At 42.9% G+C, this 21831-nt stretch overlaps 2 protein-coding genes across 6 annotated transcripts in view; one reads left to right on the plus strand and one right to left on the minus strand.

The window, feature by feature from the left end:
• The window catches only part of LOC125885192 (potassium voltage-gated channel subfamily H member 8-like), a 34305-nt gene extending 16315 nt beyond the window's left edge, over positions 1 to 17990 (plus strand). For all 5 annotated transcript variants that reach the window (XM_049570723.1, XM_049570727.1, XM_049570725.1 and 2 more), the window contains exons 7-15: positions 2057 to 2264; positions 3491 to 3859; positions 4100 to 4299; positions 5031 to 5280; positions 11012 to 11226; positions 14893 to 15167; positions 15697 to 15806; positions 15992 to 16044; positions 16908 to 17990. In XM_049570723.1, the coding sequence (XP_049426680.1) occupies positions 2057 to 2264; positions 3491 to 3859; positions 4100 to 4299; positions 5031 to 5280; positions 11012 to 11226; positions 14893 to 15167; positions 15697 to 15806; positions 15992 to 16044; positions 16908 to 17603 (2376 nt within the window). In that variant the 3' untranslated portion in view covers positions 17604 to 17990. The remainder of the gene's footprint in view (positions 1 to 2056; positions 2265 to 3490; positions 3860 to 4099; positions 4300 to 5030; positions 5281 to 11011; positions 11227 to 14892; positions 15168 to 15696; positions 15807 to 15991; positions 16045 to 16907) is intronic.
• Positions 17991 to 18122: 132 nt separating this feature from the next.
• On the minus strand, positions 18123 to 19465 carry LOC125885194 (gamma-crystallin S-like). Its single transcript, XM_049570728.1, has 3 exons — positions 19392 to 19465; positions 18879 to 19121; positions 18123 to 18508 (listed from the first exon to the last, which is right to left on the minus strand). Exons 1-3 carry the CDS (start codon positions 19398 to 19400, stop codon positions 18236 to 18238), a joined length of 525 nt encoding a protein of 174 aa, XP_049426685.1. The 5' UTR covers positions 19401 to 19465; the 3' UTR covers positions 18123 to 18235.
• Positions 19466 to 21831: the final 2366 nt, after the last annotated feature.

Genomic DNA, 21831 nt, shown 5'->3' on the forward strand with positions numbered 1-21831 from the left:
GAGTACGCTGAGGACAAATTACAGGTAGAGGCGAGTAGATTAGCCAGATGATGCTGAGTGCAGAGCCTGCTAGCTGTTGTAAAGGATACAGTTTGATAGATAATGGATCACTGAATCTGAAGGGTCACAAGATGATTATATTGTAATGAGAACAAGGAAAATTCTCCTGAAAGCAAAACTATGTTAATTTTTCAGACTTTTGACTTTACTTTTGGCTTGACAGCAGGTCATGTGATAAGCTTGCAGTTTTTTGCTGCTGAATGGGCTTCAGGTAGAGCTGGATGTTGGTGTAATGGGTTTAAAGAGACTACTGGGTGTGCTCAGAAACAGAGGGTGTTTTTGTCTGTGATTAATGCTGGAGTAGAGAAGAGATTTTACACAACTGTGCACAGAATTAAATTCTCTGAATGGATTCATGACCAAATATCCAGAGAATTAAATCCTTTTGGAGAGTAATCCATCTTTGTTGAAACCAGAGCTATTCAATTAACAGAGCACCTATTGAGCACCAAAACATGCAGGGCATTGCAATCAGTTTATACGGAGGTGAGGGAGGAAATCAATAAAGAGAAATGTTTGATGAGGACATTTTTACTGCAAGACCACAGGAATTCTTTCAGTAGGAGATGATAATGGCAGCAATGTTCTCTGAATGGTTTCTGTGTCTTAAGCTGCAACTGAAATTAAAATAACTCTAAATTCATCTTGAGCTAAATTTGGTGTCCTGGTCTTAGATGGATTATTGAACGGGCCTACCAGACACAAGCCCAAGGGCTCGACCCCCTGGCCCTCACCTGCGAAATGTCGCTCGGAGAGACACGTACTGATGTAGCAGACACTCAAAAGGACAACAAAGAGACACAAAACAACTACAAAGAGATGCAAAACAGCTGAGGAGACTTTAGTGACTGCTAAGAGATACAAAACAACTACAAAAAGATTCAAAACGATTACAAAGACTGCAAAGAGACTCAAAAAGGCCACCAAGAGTAAAGAAACAACTACAGAGAGACACAAATTAATGATGAAGAGACACAAAACAACTACAAAGAGACTTAAAATGATGACAAAGCAACACAGAGAGACTCAAAATGACTGCTAACACACAAAAACACAAAAGTATTACAAGAAGACTCAAAATTTCTACAAAGAGACACAGCAACTACAAAGAGAATCAAAATGGTTGCAAAGAGACAGAACTACAACGAAGAGACTCAAAACAACTACAAAGTGACACAATGTGACCACTATGAGACGCAAAACAACAAAAAAGAGATGCCAAATGACTATGATAAGACACAATACATCTACAAAGAGATTTAAGATGACTACAAAGCAACACAGAGAGACTCAAAATAACCACTAAGAGACACAAAACTACTACAAAGGGACACAAAATGACTGCAAAGAGACACAGAGCAACTACAAAGAGAATCAAAACAACAACAAAGAAATGCAAAGCAAGTACAGAGACAAAACATGACTACAAAGAGACACAAAACAACAACTGAGATGTCTTTAAACAACCACAAATAGATCCAAAGCAACACAGAGAGATTCAAAATGACTACAAACAGACACAAAACAACAACAGAGATGTGTTATAACTACAAAGAGATGCAAGACCTCAGCAAAAGGCTGAACAACTGTAAAGTCTGTGTCTTGCTCCAGTGTAGGAAGGTGGTGGGCCCTCTGCATGTTTGTGCTCAGGTGCCCATTGTATCGTCATCCATTCATGGTCCTGGAATATTTCTAATCCCATCTGAGTGACAAGGTTTTGACCGTTTTTCTGCTCCATGAATGAGAGGGTGGGGCTTGTTCCCCAGTGATACAGCGCACTGTCAAGATGTCTGATTAAAATTCTTAGTGTGCATGAGTAATTTCTGATGGGCTCCGGATGGGTAACTCTTAAAATTAATCATGAAATATGGTTGTGATTAATAGTCTGCAGTACCTATCCAGGAGTAACTAATCTCATCCCACTGAGCTCCATTTTGTGTATCATGTGTTAGATGTGTTCATACCTTCAAATTCATGACTCCTCTCTCTCTCCCAGAACTTCGGGGTTCACCTGCTGAAGACGGTGCGCCTCCTCCGCCTCTTGCGCCTCCTGCAGAAGCTGGATCGTTACTCTCAGTACAGCGCCGTGGTCCTCACTCTGCTCATGTCCACGTTCGCCTTACTGGGCCACTGGATGGCCTGCATCTGGTACTTCATCGGACGCAGCGAGATTGAAAATAATAGCCCCGCCTCCTGGGATATAGGTTTGTGCCTGACCTTAATCATTGGAAAGATGGAGACCAAAACGAAGATCATCTGTGTCATTTTTACAGATTCAAAGCAGATTATGAAGACATGCTTGTATACACTCAGCGTGTGGTGTGTGTGTCCTTTTACTGAGAAAACACTTCTAATTATGGAGATCTGTTTCCTCTCCTACTGTGCTCACAACAATACTGCGAGGTGCATGAGGTGATGGAGGCTGTTTAAATCAGCAATGTGGAATGAGACAGGAGGAGAAACTATACAGAGAAGGCCTCCACTGATTCACAGATGTAGATGTGCACAGATGTGTTCATGGGGCGGCTATGGCTCAGGTGGAAGAGCGGGTCATCCATTAATTGTAGGGTTGGTAATTGAGCGAAACACTGAACCCTAAATTGCTTCCGATGAGCAGGGCAGCGCTCCATTATTCTTGCTTAATGAGTGTGTGTGCATGGGTGAATGAGAGGCTTTTAAAGACGCTTTGTCCTCCCCGGCTTCAAAAGCAGGGTATAAACACTATCCATTTACCATTACACATCACAATCAAACTCCAGTGCTTTGAGTCCTCAGAGGAAAAATTCATGACAGCAGCATTCACATTAAAAAAAACAGACATTCCTGGAGGTTGTAATATATAAAAATGTTGTCAGTTATAGAAAATGATATTTAAAAATGAAACATTTTCCTGACTCTTTTTACTCTTCTCATGCCTTAAGGCTTTTGTACACCAAGTCCTTATTTTTCATCTTAACAGGAGGCACAGTATCATTTCATAACTTAAATTTGAACAGGTCCTCCATGACTCTCACTCTCACTCAAAGACTGACACCCATAAACATCCCGAACAACCCAAAATAAGAAGAAAATAAGAAGATACAGGCAGAAGGCAGGGTATGTGCAGAGACAGACACCGCAACACACTGCTTGCGGTCATCATAAGTGATGATTGGAAGGGATTACTTTTGTGTGAGTCTTTGCTGTATGAGACAAGCAGACAAATTTAGAAAGTAGTCAAAAACTTTGCAGCAGGCATACATGCAAATTAAAGCTGACATTATCAGAAAAACTAGCGTACAGTGTGGCCCGTACTCCCAAATACAAAAACACTGATATAATTACTTTGCCCTTCCAGCCTCACTGCTAATGAAGCCTTCTAGTAACAGTAATCTAACAATAGATCTCATTAAACTGACAAACTCTTGTTGCCTGCTCCTCTTCCCACCAGGCTGGCTCCATGAACTGGCCAAACGCTTGGGAACACCATACTTCTTGTCACCGCTGACCTCCCTGTTGGGAGCCTCTGATTTGCCTCAAGGTACCATGACAGCAGGACTGACCAATTACAGCCAGTGGAACGGCTCGGGGTTGAACGAGGTGGGTTTGCTGGGTTCAGGCCAGTGGAACGGCAGCAGGACAAGAGTGAGGACGCCCAGCGGCTCTGGGACGACACTGAGCGGCGGCCCGTCGGTCAGGAGCTCCTATGTGACATCGCTGTACTTTGCCCTGAGCAGTCTGACCAGTGTGGGCTTCGGCAACGTTTCAGCCAACACAGACTCTGAGAAGATCTTCTCCATCTGCACCATGCTGATTGGAGGTGGGCTCAACACAACACCAAAGCAGTCATATTCCCAAGTTACCCTTTTTATATCAATTACTTACCCCATGTTACGTGGAATTTTAGAAGAAAACATCTGTTTACAAACTCTCGCACAACTCATGCAGTATTATCCAAGTCTCATTTATCCAGTTGTATGCTCAGTACTTCTAAGGCGGACAGCCCTTTCTGATGGGGAGCTAAAAATGTTTTCTGGTGCTTTTGTCTCTCTGTCCGTAGCATTAATGCACGCTGTGGTGTTTGGTAATGTGACTGCCATCATCCAGAGGATGTACTCACGCCGCTCCCTCTACCACACCCGCACCAAGGACCTGAAGGACTTTATCCGGGTGCACCGGTTGCCCAAGGCCCTTGAGCAACGCATGATGGAATGTTTCCAGACAACCTGGTCTGTCAACAACGGCATCGACGTCAGCGAGGTAGGAGGGACTCTCTGTACATTTAGTGATTAAATGTAACAGGCACATTTCTGAAAATATTCTGTTAATGTTAGAGATGGGTATATGACCTCTGGGAGTTGGATTGACCTTGCCAGTTAAAATGGGATTGGCTTCTGAAATTGAAAGTGCAAATCTGGTGACTTGCCCTCCTACCAGACAAAGTCACTGAGAGGATTTGGGTTTTGTTTTGGGTTTCTATCACGCTGGGCCAGCTATCTTAATTTCATGGATTAATGACCTCATAGACACTAAACTCACTCTTGATGTGTTTTACCGTGGTTTTAAATCTAGATAATCCTTTTTAAAGAGATAACATGATGGGGGACGCTAATACTTTAAGGTAATAACCCACAACTTTCCCTTGCAACGATTTTTGATTCGCTGCTGTTTCTCATACAGTGGAAATTCATTCTATAGTATAGTATAGCATGGTATAGTATATAGAGGTGATATTTGAGTAAATGTACATAATGGAAAAACCTCATCCATAAACTGTCATGCACGTGTCAGCTGGTTGTGACTATGTGGGAAAGTGAAAAGGTTCTGTTACCTCCACCTTCCCACACAGTCACATTCAAATGATGACACACAAAGGAGAGAAGCCGCCAAAGATAAAAGAGAGACAAGGATTCTCCATAGTTTGCTATCACATTGTGCTTTGTGTATCTTCACTGCAGAGGTAAAATGTGTTTTTCTAAATCCCTTCACAGCTGCTGAAGGACTTTCCCGATGAGCTGAGGGCCGACATCGCCATGCATCTGAACAACGAGCTGCTGCAGCTGCCGCTCTTTGAGTCGGCCAGCAGGGGGTGTCTGCGCTCCCTCTCCCTCATCATCAAGACCTCCTTTTGTGCTCCTGGAGAGTTCCTCATACGCCAGGGCGACGCCCTCCAGGCGATCTACTTCGTATGCTCGGGCTCTATGGAAGTATTGAAGGACAACACTGTGCTGGCCATTCTGGGTAAACAACAAAAAACAGCTGATATTTTGTGTTAGAGGTGCAGTCAGCGATTCTAATTCAGCAAAAATCTCCTCATGGTCTGCTGGCTGTCTGTTCTGTTCGTGTGTGCTAAAAAAAAAATCTGCAGTTCACACACAGCCCTGGCTTGATAAATGGGAAACAAACAAACTATTCCAGCCAATCAGTGACAGGGGCTGTTCAGACGTGTACCAGACAGGGGAAAGGCCGTGGATGTGTAGACAGAGAGTGGGAGGGAGAGGACGCACTGACGGGAGGGTGTATTTGTTTGGGTGCTGAGTTCAAGTATCACAAATCTTTCCCCAAAATCGCTGACTCCACCTTTTAAGTATATTTTTTATAGTATTAAATATGAGTTTAATTTTGATTATAACAAACCAAACTTTTCAAAGATTTTGAACAAATGCTCCAAAAACAGCAATAAGCTGCTGTAGTATAATAAATAAAACTATCAATACCAGACATCAGAAGCCCAAAGTGGTTTCTTAAAATGATATAACATTTTCAGAATCACCGGCCACAATATTAGATACACCTGACTGGTTTTGGGTTGGATCCCCTTTAGCCTTCTGTCTTAATTCTTGGTGGCATAGATTCAACAAGGTGCTGGAAACATTCCTCACAGATTTTGGTCCGTATACAGTAGAGATGATAGCATCACACAGTTGCTGCAGATTTGTCGGCTGCACATCCATGATGTGAATCTGTTCCACCGCATCCCAAAGGTGCTCTATTGGATTGAGATCTGGTGACAGTGGAGGCCACTGGAGTACAGTGAACTCATTGTCATGTTCAAGAAACCATCTTGAGATGATTTGAGCTTTGTGACATGGTGCGTTATCCTGGTGGAAGTAGCCATCAGAAGATGGGTACACTGTGGTCATAAAGGGATGGACACGGTCAGCAACAATACTCAGGAGGGCTGTGGCGTTTAAATGATGGTCAGTTGAACAAGTGTACCTAATAAAGTGGCAGATGACTGTATATACAGTACATGTAGTTTATGCTGACACATTGACAGTGACTAATATATTGACCTCAAAGCTGTAGTTGGTAACTTTTGGAAGAATAACTTAACGTATTTGCTGAAACTGTCACTGCAGCCACACGGCACTACATGAGACAGGTATGTGTAAAAAGTCATCTTCCTCTGCCCTCTCAAATTGTTTGTGTCATATTGTATGATACTGTGTATATGTAGTGACAGTTTCAGCGTATATGACCAAATGTTATTTTTATAAAAGGTACCAACTGTAGCTTTGAAAATGCTCATATTAAATATTTCAAACATGATATAGTATACAGTACAGTACATGCCAAACACACCACTGAGGTTCAGCACAATGGACAGCTCCATTACTGCCTCTGACAGACCTGCTCAGATCCAGGTTAAATAAGTAGGTAAGTACACCAATGGCCCACGCTCCCATGGGAGGTGAGTTTTTGGGTTTGGGTCAATCCTCCTGTTGGGCCTGCAGTCTGAGTGAGTCATTTTGCTACCTGAATCTTGAAGGGCTTCTCTGTCTTGGACTCCAAACCATAGAAGCCCTCCCTAGATTCCGGCAGTAAAGTGACTCAGAAACCAGCGTCTACGAGAGGAAGCAAGAAGAAGATGTAGCAGCCAACCTACACCAGCCCCAAATAATGTGGGGTCAGCAACCTTCAGAAAATAAGAACCACGACTGCAGTGCCTTTACAAGTATCCCGGCTGTTTGCTAAGTGAGAGTGAAATGAATTTTGTTTTCCCTGGGAGAGGTTCATGTTTCATATCAAGATGATGAAAGAGATGTAAGAGACCCAGGTGATGCAGCTTTGGTTGATAAGCTATCACCACTGGACTGATGGTTTGGTGGAGGGATAACAGCACCTTAATTAAAAGCTACACAACACTGCAGAGATCTGCTTCAAAAGGTTTGTTGCAGACTGTAAGACTGAGTTTGTGTGTATGGGCATAAAATTCACAAAATATGCTGGAGCAAGACCATGAAGTGCTTTTAAAGTAATATCCTCGTCTTTGGTCTATTTTGGAGTCTATTTTAGAGTCTGTTTGCAGCATTATGAGCCGAAGATGAGAAAGGGCTTTTACGTCTGAGGAAGTTATTAGACATCCAGCATTTAATCGCCAGCCAGACAGCTTTTATGAAGAGGAACATGATGAAGGGGAGCAGCCTAGTGCTACAATATGATAAAACTGCAATTATTTTCATATTAAACTGCCCCTGTGGGCAAACATGTCACACCCCATCAAGTGAAAGACGGAGTGTGACCCAGAGACTGATGGAACAGTTTGGGGAGCAGCCAAAGGCCCAACAGGGAACCATAAACAGCATTAATTGTTTTTTTTTTTTTTGCCACTTACGGGCAGGGGAACAAACTTTAAACACAACATAATAAACAAAATAATCACTTATTTACACATCCAGCCATCATGTAGCAACATTGTAATTCATTCGGAGTCATATCTTGGGCCTCCTGATAAAGAAATGTCCTCTTTGTAGCTCTGATTTGGTCTCCAAAAACCCATGAGAGAAATATCTGGCTCTTTAGCTCCTAAATGTTTCTCTGTGTTCATCAGATAGTCACTGATTTTGTCCACTCTTTGGTGCTTGGCAGGAAGTGCAATGTTGTTCATAATTGTAATGACAAAAATATAGAATACCTTGATGTAAAGTGCAGTATGCAGTAAAGTGCAGTATGCAGTAAACAACTAGTGACAACTAGGTGATCCCTGCCAGCTGCAGACCACTGTTTCAGATCAACAAACAACTAAAGTGGTTGTTTTTTCGGCTACCCTTGCAGGGCTTCCATTGATGATCATCTCCAAGCTGCCTTTTGTCTCTAAGGGCCTAGAGAAAGTTGTGGCCAACCAGCTCACTAGCTATCTGTCAAATCATATCCTCGCAGACAAATTTCAATCCAGCTTCTGTAAAAAACACTCCACTGAAACCGCCCTCCTCAGAGTCTCAAATGACATCATGATGTCAGTTGATAATAGTCCTATTAGACCTCATTGCGGCGTTTGATATGATCGATCATGGCATTCTGCTGGACAGACTCAGGGAGTGGGTGGGCATATCTGGAAGAGCTTTAAATTGGTGCGCCTGCTACTTTAGGGAGAGAAGCTTCTCTGTAGCTGTGGGCCCTTTTAAGTCTGACCCTTCTGCCCTTTCATGTGGCATGCCTCAAGGTTCTGTCCTTGTGCCCTTTTTCTTTGCCCTACATATGCTCCCTTTGGCCTCCCTCATCAGTAAATTCACAGGAGTTTCCTACCACTGCTACGCGGATGACATCCAGCTGTACTGTTCTTTCAAGCCCGATGAGTTGGAGAAACTTACAGTCCTACAGGAGTGTCTCTCGGCAATTGAAATCTGGATGGGCTGTAATTTTCTCCAACTAAATGCTGCTAAGTCAGAGGTCCTAATCATAGCCACAGACAATATTGCCCCTTGTGTGTCCACACAATTGGGGTACTATAAAGAAAATGTTCGCACCCACCTGAGAAATCTGGACGTGTTATTTTGCCAGTCTATGCATCCTGATAAGCATGTCAAATCTCTCACCCGCACCTGTTTCTTTCATCTCAGAAATATTGCAAAACTCCAGTCCATCATAACCCACTCTGAATTAGAAATGTCTGTACATGCCTTTATCTCATCAAGGCTTGATTACTGTAATTCTCTGTTCACCTGACTCAACAAATCACCTGTCAGCCAACTCCAACTAGTTCAAAACACCGCTGCTCACCAGGGCCAAGAAATCATGCCACATCACCCCCATCCTTGCTGCTCTGCCCTGGCTCCCAGTCCAATTCAGAATTCATTTCAAGGTTAGGTTATTTACCCACAGAGCCCTCCACAGTCACGCCCCCTCCTATCTGATCTCATCCTCCCATATTCCTCCAGCCAATCACTACGATCAGCCAACCAGGAGCTTCTGGTGTTCCCCAGGACACCAGACTAAAGACCAAAGGGGACCGAGCCTTTGGGGTAGTGGCCCCAAGGCTCTGGAACGCCCCCTCTTATTCAGTTTTTTTACCTTGTTAATTTCTAGGTCCTCATTTTATTTTATTTTATTATCTTGTATTTTATTGTATTGTTTATTTACGTAAAGCACTCTGTCCATTTGTGCTGGGAAGGGCACTATATAAATAAAATTTTACTTACTTACTTGCTTACTTAACCTGGGTGTTTTTAGGGGCCCATTGCGGCATTCCCAGTGGCATCTGAACCACCAAACCAAGCCCTGCTTTTCCAGCAGCTTTTGTGCTACTGAATGTGAGTAATTTAGGCCACACCATCTTTTGTGTCTAATCTTGACAACGCATTAATCACAGCACTGTTGAGATACGTAAAGTTTAAATGCATCCGCTGCAAAATAATGTATAAATGTAACGCATCCGTTGTTTGCATAAACACACTGTGGCTTAAAAACTAAAGTAATCCACCCGCCCCACACAGCCAAAACAACTGAAAAAGTCCAGAAAACTGCTTTTCAAATAGTGCAAAATTAACAAACTACAACCATAAACCTGCCTCCAGAAGCAAAGCCTCTCTGGAGCCTTGTCCTACAACACGTACACTCCTTCCATTCTGCATAACACAGATGAAACAGAAAAGAGACACTCAAACAGACTCACAAACAGCTCTGGAATCAGTTCAGGTCCGTATACAGCAGTGGGAGCAAATTGGCAACACTGTTTTTCATATTAATGATCTAACTGCTGTAAATAATGAAGTTACTGCTGCCTATGGAGGAAACTCATTAACATGTTGGACCTGCTGTGTGTGCACATGCACATATGTGAGGGTGTTGCACACACACACCACCTTTTCCTCTCGTGCAGCTGTAGATAAACAAACATATTTCCCGAACCGACATCCAAACACTCTGGCTCTCTTTCTCGTGCTGTAGAAACACTCCTTCAATTTTCCCTGCTTCTCTCGCTCTCTCCCTCTTTCTCTCTCTTACACACACACACACGCACAAATTGTTTTGGCACTGCCACTTTGGATTTACAGCTGCTAAGAAGGCAGTGAGGTAGAGAGAGAAAGCAGAGGAATGGGATAATACAGACCTCCTGTTATACTTCACAACGGTCCATCTGTATCCCATGGTGAACACTACAACACAAATATAGAATAGGCAAGCCATATATTCAACCTCTCTGCTTCAGAGAGTTTTGTTTTTATTTATTTTATTTTATGATTGGCAAAGAAGTGACATCAGGTTAGATCTCTGTGTCTGATGTAGAGTGTGTGTTGTGTTTTGCAGAGTGTGAGGCTGAGAATGTGCTTACAGTTGTGCAGATCTGAGCTCAGCTTTTGCTCCTTGAGTTTCAGGTTTTACTAACAATGTGTTGTTTTTAATTTCAGTGTGTAACCAATCGTAAAAAACATTGGGTTAAGTGTGTATTCCTGCTTATACCTTGGCCACTTGCCAGTGATAAAACCACAGAAATGAGTGCCTTAAATATTTTGGGGAATTGTGCTCTTTAAATGGGTCAGTATATTTAATACTCTCTGTGTTCTCTTGGTGAGGATTATTTATTTTACTGGGGCAACTCATGCTTTGTAGTCTTCCCATATAATGCAGCCATTGGTGGAAGAAGTATTAAGATCCCTTACGACAGTAAAAGTATTAATACTGTATTATGGCTCTTATATCAGGTGCCAGGTTAAGGATCTGACACAAAGTATGTATCTCTACTGTCCAGGTCGGGGCGACCTGATAGGCTCCGACTGTCTGACCCAGGAGGAAGTGATAAAGACTAACGCCTGTGTGAAGGCCCTCACCTACTGCGACCTGCAGTACATCAGCCTCAAAGGCCTCCGCGAGGTGCTCTGTCTCTATCCTGACTACGCCCAGAAGTTCATCACTGAGATCCAGCACGACCTGACGTACAACCTCAGAGAGGGACACAATGCTGAGGTAGGAGGATGGCCGATGCTTTTCTGATCTCTCTAAACGTGATACCTGCTGCTGCCCACTTTACACTTTTGCTTTTAGGAATTTAAAGGGGATTTAATGATTTAATTTAATGTTTTTTGAACATTAAAACACGGAAACTTGTTCTAGTATAATCCCAAAATACCAGTAAATGAGCATAACAGGTCGCCTGCAGTGAAATTCTTAGTTTTGATGGTTAAGCTGAATTTCTGAAACCAGGTGAGCTCCTCCAGCTCCAGCTCCAGCTCCTCCTGGGCGATATGAAGATGTTTCCAGATGGCCATATGGGGTATGTGCTCCCTCCAGCATGTTCTGGAGGATCTCCTCCCAGCTCAACATGCTCTAAAGCATCCTGATCAGATGTCCAAACAACCTCTCTTCCTCACTTATAAACCCTGAGACATTTGAACTTCTTCTGCCTTGGGCAAAAACTGAATTCCAACCCAGTATCTGTGCAGTATGACAGCTAGTCTCTGTAAACTGTTTTGGTGTAAGACCTGTGTCCAGCTTTTTGGGGTTTTCCCTCTGTTCATGTTTTTATTATCACTACATTATCACAGCATAGACTCATCTCATGTTCTAAATGCCTTAAAAACATTTTGGGTAAGATCCACAAGAAGGGTCCTTCTGTTTTTTAGATTAGACTCAGCCATGCAGTGACCTCCTCTACCCAACATTTTACGCAATGCCGGAGTGATGGCTTTGCACTTGGAACGGATTAGCCATCTGGACTGGTTAGTGAGGAGGAAGCCACGGTTTCTGCTTGAGATGCAGCCAACAGATAAAGACATGAGCTAAACATGGACGATTCAGATGCCAGGGATTTACAGATGGATCTCAGCTGTGGCGTACACATGAATAACCAGCATATATAGTGGAAATAACTAAGTCATATCTTTGCTGTGAGTAAGCTTGCTAATTAGAGCAGACGTCCAAGAGAAATATCAGGGGACGAGACGGTATAGCAGCGCGAAAATATTTAAATAATACTTAATTAACATCCTGGATGGAGTATATGGACCGATGGGATTCATGAGATTGTGAAATCCTTTGCTTTTTACACCTTGACAGTTTTGTGTCAGATTCTGAAAACGTACTGACTCCCGCTTGATTATAACTACCAATCCACCCTGATTGGCTGAGTCCACTTAATTTTTGATGATAAACAGCTTATCTCTATAAAAAGATCGAAGAACAAGGAGCAGATGCGAGTAAATTAAAGGATGCAGTTCATTTATGGATACAGGAATAAAGCACGACGCTTGCAGCTATTATTTTAGCCCAGCTGTCAAGCTTCACTGTTTCCATCCAATTTTCAGGCAGGTCAAACAAACTGTTTCAAATTCTATTTAAACTGGGTTTTCTTCCAGCTGGATGTACGCATCAAAATAAGATTCCTGAACGTACAGAAGCAAAAGGAAATGTAACACATATAGTCTGTCAACAAAGTAAAATTAAGCCTTCGCTGTCAATATTGCCTTGTATTGCCGTGTCATAAATTCAGCTGTGTAGCTACTCCATTGCTGTAGCTCACTGTGCAACTTAAAGGACATTTTGGGAAACACATTATGTACTTTCTTGTAGCTGAGATGATCGATGTCACAGTCATGTGTGTTTGACATATAAAGCTGGAACCAGGAGCTAGCCAGGGAGGAAATACAGGGCAGGGGAGAACAAAATTTAGTTGAAGGCGCTATGGGTGACTCAAAACAGTCGACTATTTGATGATTCGGTCTGAGGAGCCTCATTCGACTGCCAGTCTTACAGTCGAAATGTCACACATGCATCATTCCTTTGGGGCTGTATGGGGGTTCTGATTGTCTGATGTGACACAGAATTGCTTGGTTTCCCCCAGTAAATCATGATATACAACCTATCTTGGTATCAACGCAGAGTCAGCTGTTTGTGGCTCGCATCTCTCTCCAAGAGAAAGTTGAAACTTCTGTTTACAACCAGAGCAAGCAAGCAGAATTCAACTAAGTGAAGTGTTCTGTCTGTTTATTGATTTCCTCCACTGCCTTTCAGTCCTATGGACAGCGCTATACATACACACACATCCCCAACACACCACAAGCAGCTCTGGATGGAACACGTTCTGTAATGAAATAAGTTCTTAAGTCAAGAAGACGGATTGTTTAATTGGGAGTTTCAGCTCATTTGTCTGGGGTGGTTAAATTGAAACTAATTTAGCAAATGAGAATATGAGTCTTTTTACTTTATACTTGCACTTAGCTGATGTAGATTAACCAAACTCTCTTTAATAAGGAAAGCATGATTTGCCAAAAAAATTCTGTCTTTGATTTGGTGTAAAAATACCTTTTAAAGTTTTAAAAAGCAATACATTGAAGTGTCTGATACCTGTAGCCACCCTGAGATAAGGTTGGGGTGCGTTAAGGATCATCAGGAGGTTAGTTCTGTTTCTGTGCAGCATCGTAACTAAGTGACGCTTCAGTGGATTTGACTCCAAACACAACTAACTCACAGAAAGTTTGGATTTTTGTCTGTAATTGTTGTGATTGTTTTAAAAAAGCATATATATAAAACTCAAATTTACCCTTAGTGTGCGCAAAAAACTCCACATTCCTGGCTGCACCTTACAAACACAAATAGTTTATATGTATATGCACTGTAGTACAGCGACAGTAGTAGTGCATCAAATACATGTAACATCTTGCGTGCTGTGCTGTTTATATGCTGTCCATTGCTACATGTCATGTGCATACACATGTACAGTGACCATTATTCAACACGCAACACACACGCACACACACACATACACACACACACACACACACACACACATTTCTCTTTCCTTACAGCCACAGAGGCACACACATAACTGGATGATGCCCTTATAGTGGCATGCTGTATATTAGCGGTGGCACGTGCTGCTCACACACACACACACACACACACACACACACACACACACACACACACAAATTCCAAACAGTCCCTTCTTCGCTTAGTTCCCTTCAGGCAAACCACTGCTAAAATTAAACCTCTGTGATCTAAAAATACCAGCCAGGCACGTGAGCCAAAGACAGGATGGTGAAGACAACAAACAGAGGGGAGGAAGGGTGGTGGTGACAGGGGAATAAGAGGAGGAGGGGAGAATAGAGGTGGAAGAGAAAATTAGATCTGTTTGCCAGTTTTTTTAATCAGCTTTTAGTTACAGTCCAGAGAGGATGCAGGAATATAAGTCCAATAACCTTCCACCAGCCACAAGTAACAACATGCTGACTGCAGGAATTTGACTCTGAGAGGATGATCTGTTTGACTTGTAAGGAGTTATAAACGTCCACAAAGGTCATTTGTATTCTTTCAGCTGAGATTATAGAACTCCGTCAGAAGAGCTGAAAGTCTTTGAATGGTGTTGATGCTTGCTTGGTTTTGAATGAGAGCTTTTCTGTACAGCGCTGCTCACAAACTGAATGGATATCATCGCCATTGCAGCTGTTGTGAATGGCAACTGCTTGCACTCAGTGAGGCTTTTCGTGGCTCAGCAGCTCCCCCATCTGGGGAAAGAGTGACCTCAACATTGTTGACCTGTTAATTCTGCTTAAAGCTGTGTCCCGATTCAGAACTACAAGCTAATTCTAAGCAGGCTTTAAAGGGATAGTTTGGATTTTTTTTTGGACCCCTCAGGGAGACTGTGAGAGCAACGGCGGGATCATGAAGAAGCTTCCATCCATCAAGGAGGACGAGGAGGGATCAGGGTCCGAGGGTGAGCGCTCCCCGCTCCCCAAGATACCTGCTTTAGGCAGACTGGGCCGAGGCCTACGCTCCCCATTACGCTCCCCTCTACGCTCCCCACTACTGCCGGCAAGAACCTTTAGACCTGTGAGCGATCACACCCGACCCGCCAGCCTGCAGATCCCCGTGGTGAGCTTCAGCTGCCTGCAGCCAGACCTCAGCCCTCGGTGAGGAAACCACGCGTTGATTTACTGACTGGGTGCTCAGTGTTAGCTTGTTGATTCAGGAACCCACTGCTGGAATTTGACTTGGTGTCTTTGTGACTTGTGGCATTATTCATGAACACTAACCATGTACAGGCTAATTTGCATGGAGTCCCTGGAGAGGTGGCAGCAGACGCTTGGCCGGAGGAAGTCATTTATTTTGGTACAGCTGTGTGAGGAGGCACAGGAGCATAAATAGTGTCACTGTGTCTGATTTCCAAAAAGATATTTTGGGGAAAAATTACAGTTACATTACAAATTACTACTACAGAAAAACACACCGTTATGGTGCCTACGTCAGATACTGCTCTTTGATTCAGTAAATTTGGCCATTGAACTATGTCTAGTTTGTGTTTATGAATAATGTAAAGCCACAAGAGACATTTGGGATTTTGTATGTTGTCAAGGAAAAGCCATAGGGAAGAAAAATGACTGTACACTGTGACTACAAGCTTATTTTCCGGATCACTCCCCTCTTCCTGTCTGTCCTCAGGTTTGTGGACGGGATCGAGACAGAACACCAGAGCGGTTCCGCTCATAAGTTTGATTTCTCTCCCAGTGCAACTCAGAGTTTCCTACCCAGCCCTGAGTCAGCTGCCTCAGGTTAACACACACACACACACACACACACACACACACACACACACACACACACACACACACACACACTCACACACAAAGGAACATACACGGACTGGATGATCTGTGGAGCTGCAGTCCTTTCTTACATGTACTGTATTTTTATACATATATGCATGCGTGTATTAGTTTATTTATTTTTTCCACAGGAGCCCATGATGAAAGTGACACCATGGAGACTATCGCTAAACTTAAACATGAGGTAAGATGGCTCATACTGAGGAGAAAAACTGTAACTGCCATGTAAAGATATAGCAGAGTTATGGCGTCCTGAGCAGAGAATAAAGTCAATCTACCTCTGTGTGTGTTGTAATCTGAGCTTCTCTGTGGTTGTGGTAAGCGGTGCAGCCACATGTGCATGTTACTGCATGTGTGTATCCCACTGGTTAGCTCACTGCGGCTACTTTGTACTGTGCTCACACAGCTGTCACTGCTGATATTGACACAGTGCTGTCACTGAAGCATAGCGCCCACCCTCCAGTTCATCCCTGGTCAGCTCTGTTAGCTCCGTTAGCACTGTTTCCGTTGTTAAGAGCTGTCTATGAAGCTAGCATTGTTAGCCGTTAGCCTCTAGCTCAGCCACCTCTGTGTTGAGAACCATTTGTATTTGTATTTCGCAGTGGCAGAAGCTTTAAAGAGGTCATTATTATGAATTGTTGCTTATCTTTTTTATGAGCTATGATGAATTTAAAAGTTTGTTGTTGCACTTTTGCTCATACTTTTCATCAGCTGTCACCAAAGACCTCACAGATTTAAATGAATTCTAAATTCTGCATGTATATAATGAATCATAAATCTTGAGCTGTTAATGTCACATGTTTCTTCTTTTTCTAACAGCTCTGGTTATTTATTTAAAAAAGAATACATCCATATTTTATGCTAATAAAAGACTTTAGGAGGCAGTTTAATGGAAGTGGTACAAAAATGCAATTTGTTGAAGGAATAATTTAGCTCTAAGTGCAGTAAATGCAGGGCTATAAGCCAACTTTTGACTTTGCTGTATATCAAAAACAAGAGTCTTGTGTGACCAGCATCACTGCCTCCCTCTGACTCTGCCCTTTGCAGATGAGCGTCCTCTCCCATCAGGTGACTGCTGTCAGTCAGGAGCTGCAGGAAATGACGCGTCTCCTCAAACCTCTTTTCCATAACCCCTCCACGCTGCTGATACCCAGTGCAATGACTCCGCCTCCAAGCGTGTCATCACACAGCTGCTCCCCGGCCCCACCTCTTCTCACCCAACACGCACCTGTGGACTGTTCGGACAATCAAAATCCTCCTTCCCTCCTGGTACCTGAGCCGTCCTCTCCTCAGCCCAGCATGACGAAGGCGTTACAAGGAGAGTTTGATCCACTTCACTGTCCACCCATCACCTCCCATAATCCTCTGTTTCCTCATCACGCCAGCACCGCTCCCCCAGTCTCTCATCGCTCAGCTCCCCCTTCACTCAACAGCTCTCCCCATGAGCACACACTTGTTCCACATCCCTCCTCTTTTATCCCCTCTCTTTCTTCATCAAGCCATCCGTCATTCATCACTCCCCTTTTGGTAGACTTATCAGGACCTGATAGTGGGCAGCCTCAGTCCCATCCTCCACTCCAGTTTCACTCCCAGTTCACATCCCCGTCTTATCCCCAGCCCGACCTCCAGTCCTCCAGCATGGCCTCACGTACCCGAGAATCCCTCTCGAACCTGCAGGAGGTGGAGTGGGGGGAGCCCACAGCCCAGCTCAGCTTCATCAACGAAGGGCAGCCGTCGGTGTGAGCGGAGAAGATGAGGACACTGGCTCAGGACGGGACCAACCAGCATGCCGCACAACTAACTGCATGACAAACATTTGTCCAAAGTTTGGCATGTGAGTTCAGATGTAAATACATCGATTTGAAACTGTTCTAAACTATGATCTTTAGCACCAGCTGTATGCAGATCTGATAATAAAATAGTTTGTTTTACAGTTTCATTTTGATTTGATTTGGACGGGATACGCTCAGTTACACGCAGTTAGCCCACTTCCCCCCAAACTTCCTCAAAAGCGCTCTGACACTGCTTTTCAGAGACATCCCACAAATGCTGGAAGAAGCTAAAAGGACAAAACCAGTGAGTTTTAGCTTAATCAGAAAGGTATGCATACCTGCTGTAAAACACTGTAAATTATTATTATAGGTAAGAGGGAGAAATATGTATTATTGATTTTGGGATGAACTGTCCCTTTATCACCCCCTCAAAATCAGACTGGAGGTCACTCGTACTCTCAGACACCCAGACACAGTGATGACACAGTCATTTCTTATCATTCACTTTTATTGTTGCCACGGCTGCTGCTCCGTCTGACATCACTCAGGTGTCAATCATGAGCCAATCAACAGCCAATAAGAGGGTGAGAAAAGGCACAGTACCTACTCTGTTAGCTTTCTGAAAGACTGTACAGTGGGACAGACAGCGCCCCAGTCCACTGGTTTGCGGTACTCGCCTTTCTCCAGCAGGTACTGGCGTCCCTTGTAGTGCGGGTGCTCGTAGAAGACCCACCAGCCTCCCAGGACCCTGCAGGAGTGGATCTCCCTCCAGTGGAAGTTCTCCAGCACAGAGGGACAGTCTTCAGTCGCCTCAAACACCCGACCGGCGAAGTCTCCTTTGACATAGAGCTGGATCTTGTAAGGATCTCCACTGGTCTGGGGAGGATAAAAAAAAAAGGAGGAAACGGAGAGAGGGAGAAGGGTTTGGAGAGATATGGTGCAAACATGGATGGGAGGATACAGGTTTACTGAGATGGAGGCAGGTTTGGGCTGTGATGAAGAGGATGTGTGGAAGAGTGAAGGACTGGAAAGTGGATGGCACAGCACAAGTGCAGTGTCAGGGTAGGTCTTAACTAATGTCACTGCAAAAATAAGTGTTTTAACAAGTCATTCAATGAAATGAGCATCAGAATCTTTAAGAAAATTATCTTTAAAGGCTCAGTGATGGACGAAATAATATGAGATATGGTGCTGTATTGTTCATTTAAATAAGTTTTGTTCAGTTTTTAAAGACTGGGAGGCTTACGAAGTGAATCATCTTGCAGGAGCAGACTCTGTCATTGAGGCCTAACCAGCTCTGGTAGTCGGGGTAGTCGCCTCTGCTCAGGATGTACTGGTAGCCCATGTAGTTCGGCCTCTCGTAGATCACCCAGGTCCCGCTCTCCACTTGGGCCGAGTTGCAGCAACTCAGGTAGGAGTGGAAGTCAGTGCAGTCGCTGTCACACTCATACCTGCGACCCTGGTAGTTCTTGTCCTCATAGAAGATGATCTGGGGGAAGGTAACCATCAGGAAATACTTAACTATTTAAAAAGGTTTGTCTGTATAATATTCGTTTTTTTTAAGGTTTTTTTTGACTAATACTAATATATGAAAAGCACAAACTTGACTAGGAAAAAGATATCGTGGTCACTGTTCACAAGTGGCTGATATCCTGTTTAATAAAAGGTCAAAAGGTCAGCTGATTCACATTATGGAACTTCTCACTCATGCACATCACACTAAACTATAACCAACTTTTTATCTTTCGCTCCTACTCACCCTGCCCATCCTGGGACCAGCTGTGCTCCGCTGTGTCTCCCTTGAATGTGTGTTATGTAATGTACTGTAAATACTATGTGTGCGTGTGTGCTCGTACGTGCCCCCCATTCTCTTTTATACCTGCAGAGCCCTCTATGATGGAGACAACTGCTTTGTCATGAGAACGAGATCCAAAATTTGACTCAGTGGTTCCATTGCCGGTCATGTTTTCCAGAAAGAGGCTGTGGGATTACTCAGCATAAAGACCTCAGCCACTGACCGCACTGTCAACACACACACACAGACGTACACAAACACACTGTGACATAAATACAAATATTATGGACCTCTGTTTGGTGACTGTATAAATGTTAAACTGTCCTCATGCATTGAGGGAACAAAACGATCAATCAATGCATCTCAAGATGCAGTTCATCAAATGGCCACAAGATGTCAATGTTGGCTCACATTTTAATCCCCTTTAATCCCATGATTTTAACCTGAATCCATAGTGTCTGCCACACAACTACCAGACAGACAACACCAGACAAAAAATTCTTCTTACTTTAAGTTACTAGATTTTTATCAACTTTACTAAAGGTCACAAAATGTCAATATGTGTGTAATTTTTAGTTATTTGTAAATTTTATCCCCAAATCCAGCAGATTAACACAGCTATGAGAACGCTACTGGTAAATAAGGATTTCTTGTTTTCATTACTCTGTTTCTGGCTTCCTCCCCACTAAAAGTCCCTTGAAATGTCAGAAAGACACATTTCTGAGTGTCTTGGACAGAATACATGAAGATGATTATAAACAGGATTAAGGAATACCCGTAAAATGTCAATTAAAAGCCTTGTCCCAATGAAACGCCCAGTCCCTTTTAGTGGCCCAGTGTAGCTACACATTTTGACAAATAAATACATGTCTCAATTAGAGGCCTGGTCTGATTGTAAAGCGGTTCTTTTTTTGTAGAAGTTCTTTGGATGTATAAAACCAGGTTATTGGCTACCTCAAATTATGTGTCCATTCCTCGATTACCCTGCAAGTTATTCATATTCCTTTTGTCTGCAAGGGTCCTCAGATCAGAAAGATTAATCTAAGTTGTGAGTATTGTTTTAACAGGATAAAGTGGTGTTGTGTCGGTATGCTGAGTGCTGTGATCCTTGAGTGCCATAACTCTCTCTGATGCTCTGTCTGTCGGAGTTCGATCAAATGAATGATTCAGAATAGATACATTATCTGAAGCCTAATATTTATACAAGTAATATTCATACAGGTGAGGAAGACATTAAGACATTAAAAGCCTGTCCCATATAGACGTCTGTCCCAAATATTGGCCTGCTGATTTCAGTGATTTAGGCAAATAATAGCCTGGGCTATTAGTTGATGTTTTATGGTAACTGCAGAGCTAAGTGTTAATTAATTGTGAATGAACGGGCCTACGTTTAGACATAGACATGTCCCACTCAATGTTGAGAACATGTGCATTGACAAAAAAAATCTATAACCTAAAAAAAACATGAAAAATGAAATTAGAACAAAATAAATTGATGCAGAAAAAACAAAAATTGATGCATGAAACAAAACCTACTCCCTCAGGTGCCACACGGGGGCAGCATTTCCTCAGTGAAAAGACAGCAAGCCTTCTTCATCAGAGGTTTTTTGCTGTTTTTCATTGATAGTTTTTTTTTTTTTTTTTGCCAACATTGCTGTCAAAAAATAAAAAGTAAAAATCACCTTGCCTCTCAGGACTTTTGTAATCTGGAAAATAATCAGCAGATTCATTAATTGATCATGAAAACAGTCCATTATTTGAAACCCTAGAGGATAGCAGCCAAGTTAAATCTGATAAGTGCAACACATAAAAATCCATTCTACTAATGAAATTACACATATAGCAAAAGAAAAACAAAACATTTTAACCCCAAAAAGAAGTCAGTTTAGTATCAGTGTGACTCATTTAACAGTAATTTCTCCAGACACAGTCCAGATTCTGTATAAAAATAATCACTTCCTCTGCTTTCACACAGCTTTTGGTCACCAGTATCCATCACCTGAAACTCAGCACACACGTATGCCATCTAAGTAAATCAGAAATGCTTTAGTTGGTACATAAGCAGCTCTGCATGGTGGTTTTACACCATAAACACACGCAGAACATAAATATTTGCTGTTACAGGTAATAAGAGCTGGCTTGTTTTCATTGGAGCCTTGTGAAAGCACTCTTTAATTGCCACGCATACCGTCTCACACACACACTTCTTGTTCATGTTGAGCGACTTGTGGTGAGCTGTCAAAGATACTTAGGATGATGAAGGACAGACAAGTGTTGGCAGTTTGCATGCATGCACACACACATACACATATACACACACATACACTCACAAACCACAGAGGAGGAGCGACAGGAAGGCAGACAGGCGGAGTAGTAATGATAGGTGACTATTCTACCATCTAAA

This window comes from Epinephelus fuscoguttatus, linkage group LG24, assembly GCF_011397635.1.
Source record: "Epinephelus fuscoguttatus linkage group LG24, E.fuscoguttatus.final_Chr_v1".
In the NCBI taxonomy this organism is placed as follows: domain Eukaryota; kingdom Metazoa; phylum Chordata; class Actinopteri; order Perciformes; family Serranidae; genus Epinephelus; species Epinephelus fuscoguttatus.

Coding starts and splice junctions, on each gene's coding strand:
- LOC125885194 (XM_049570728.1), bottom strand. Junction 18,509..18,878: donor CCTGCAAGATGATTCACTTC/GTAAGCCTCCCA, acceptor TATCCTCCCCAG/ACCAGTGGAGATCCTTACAA.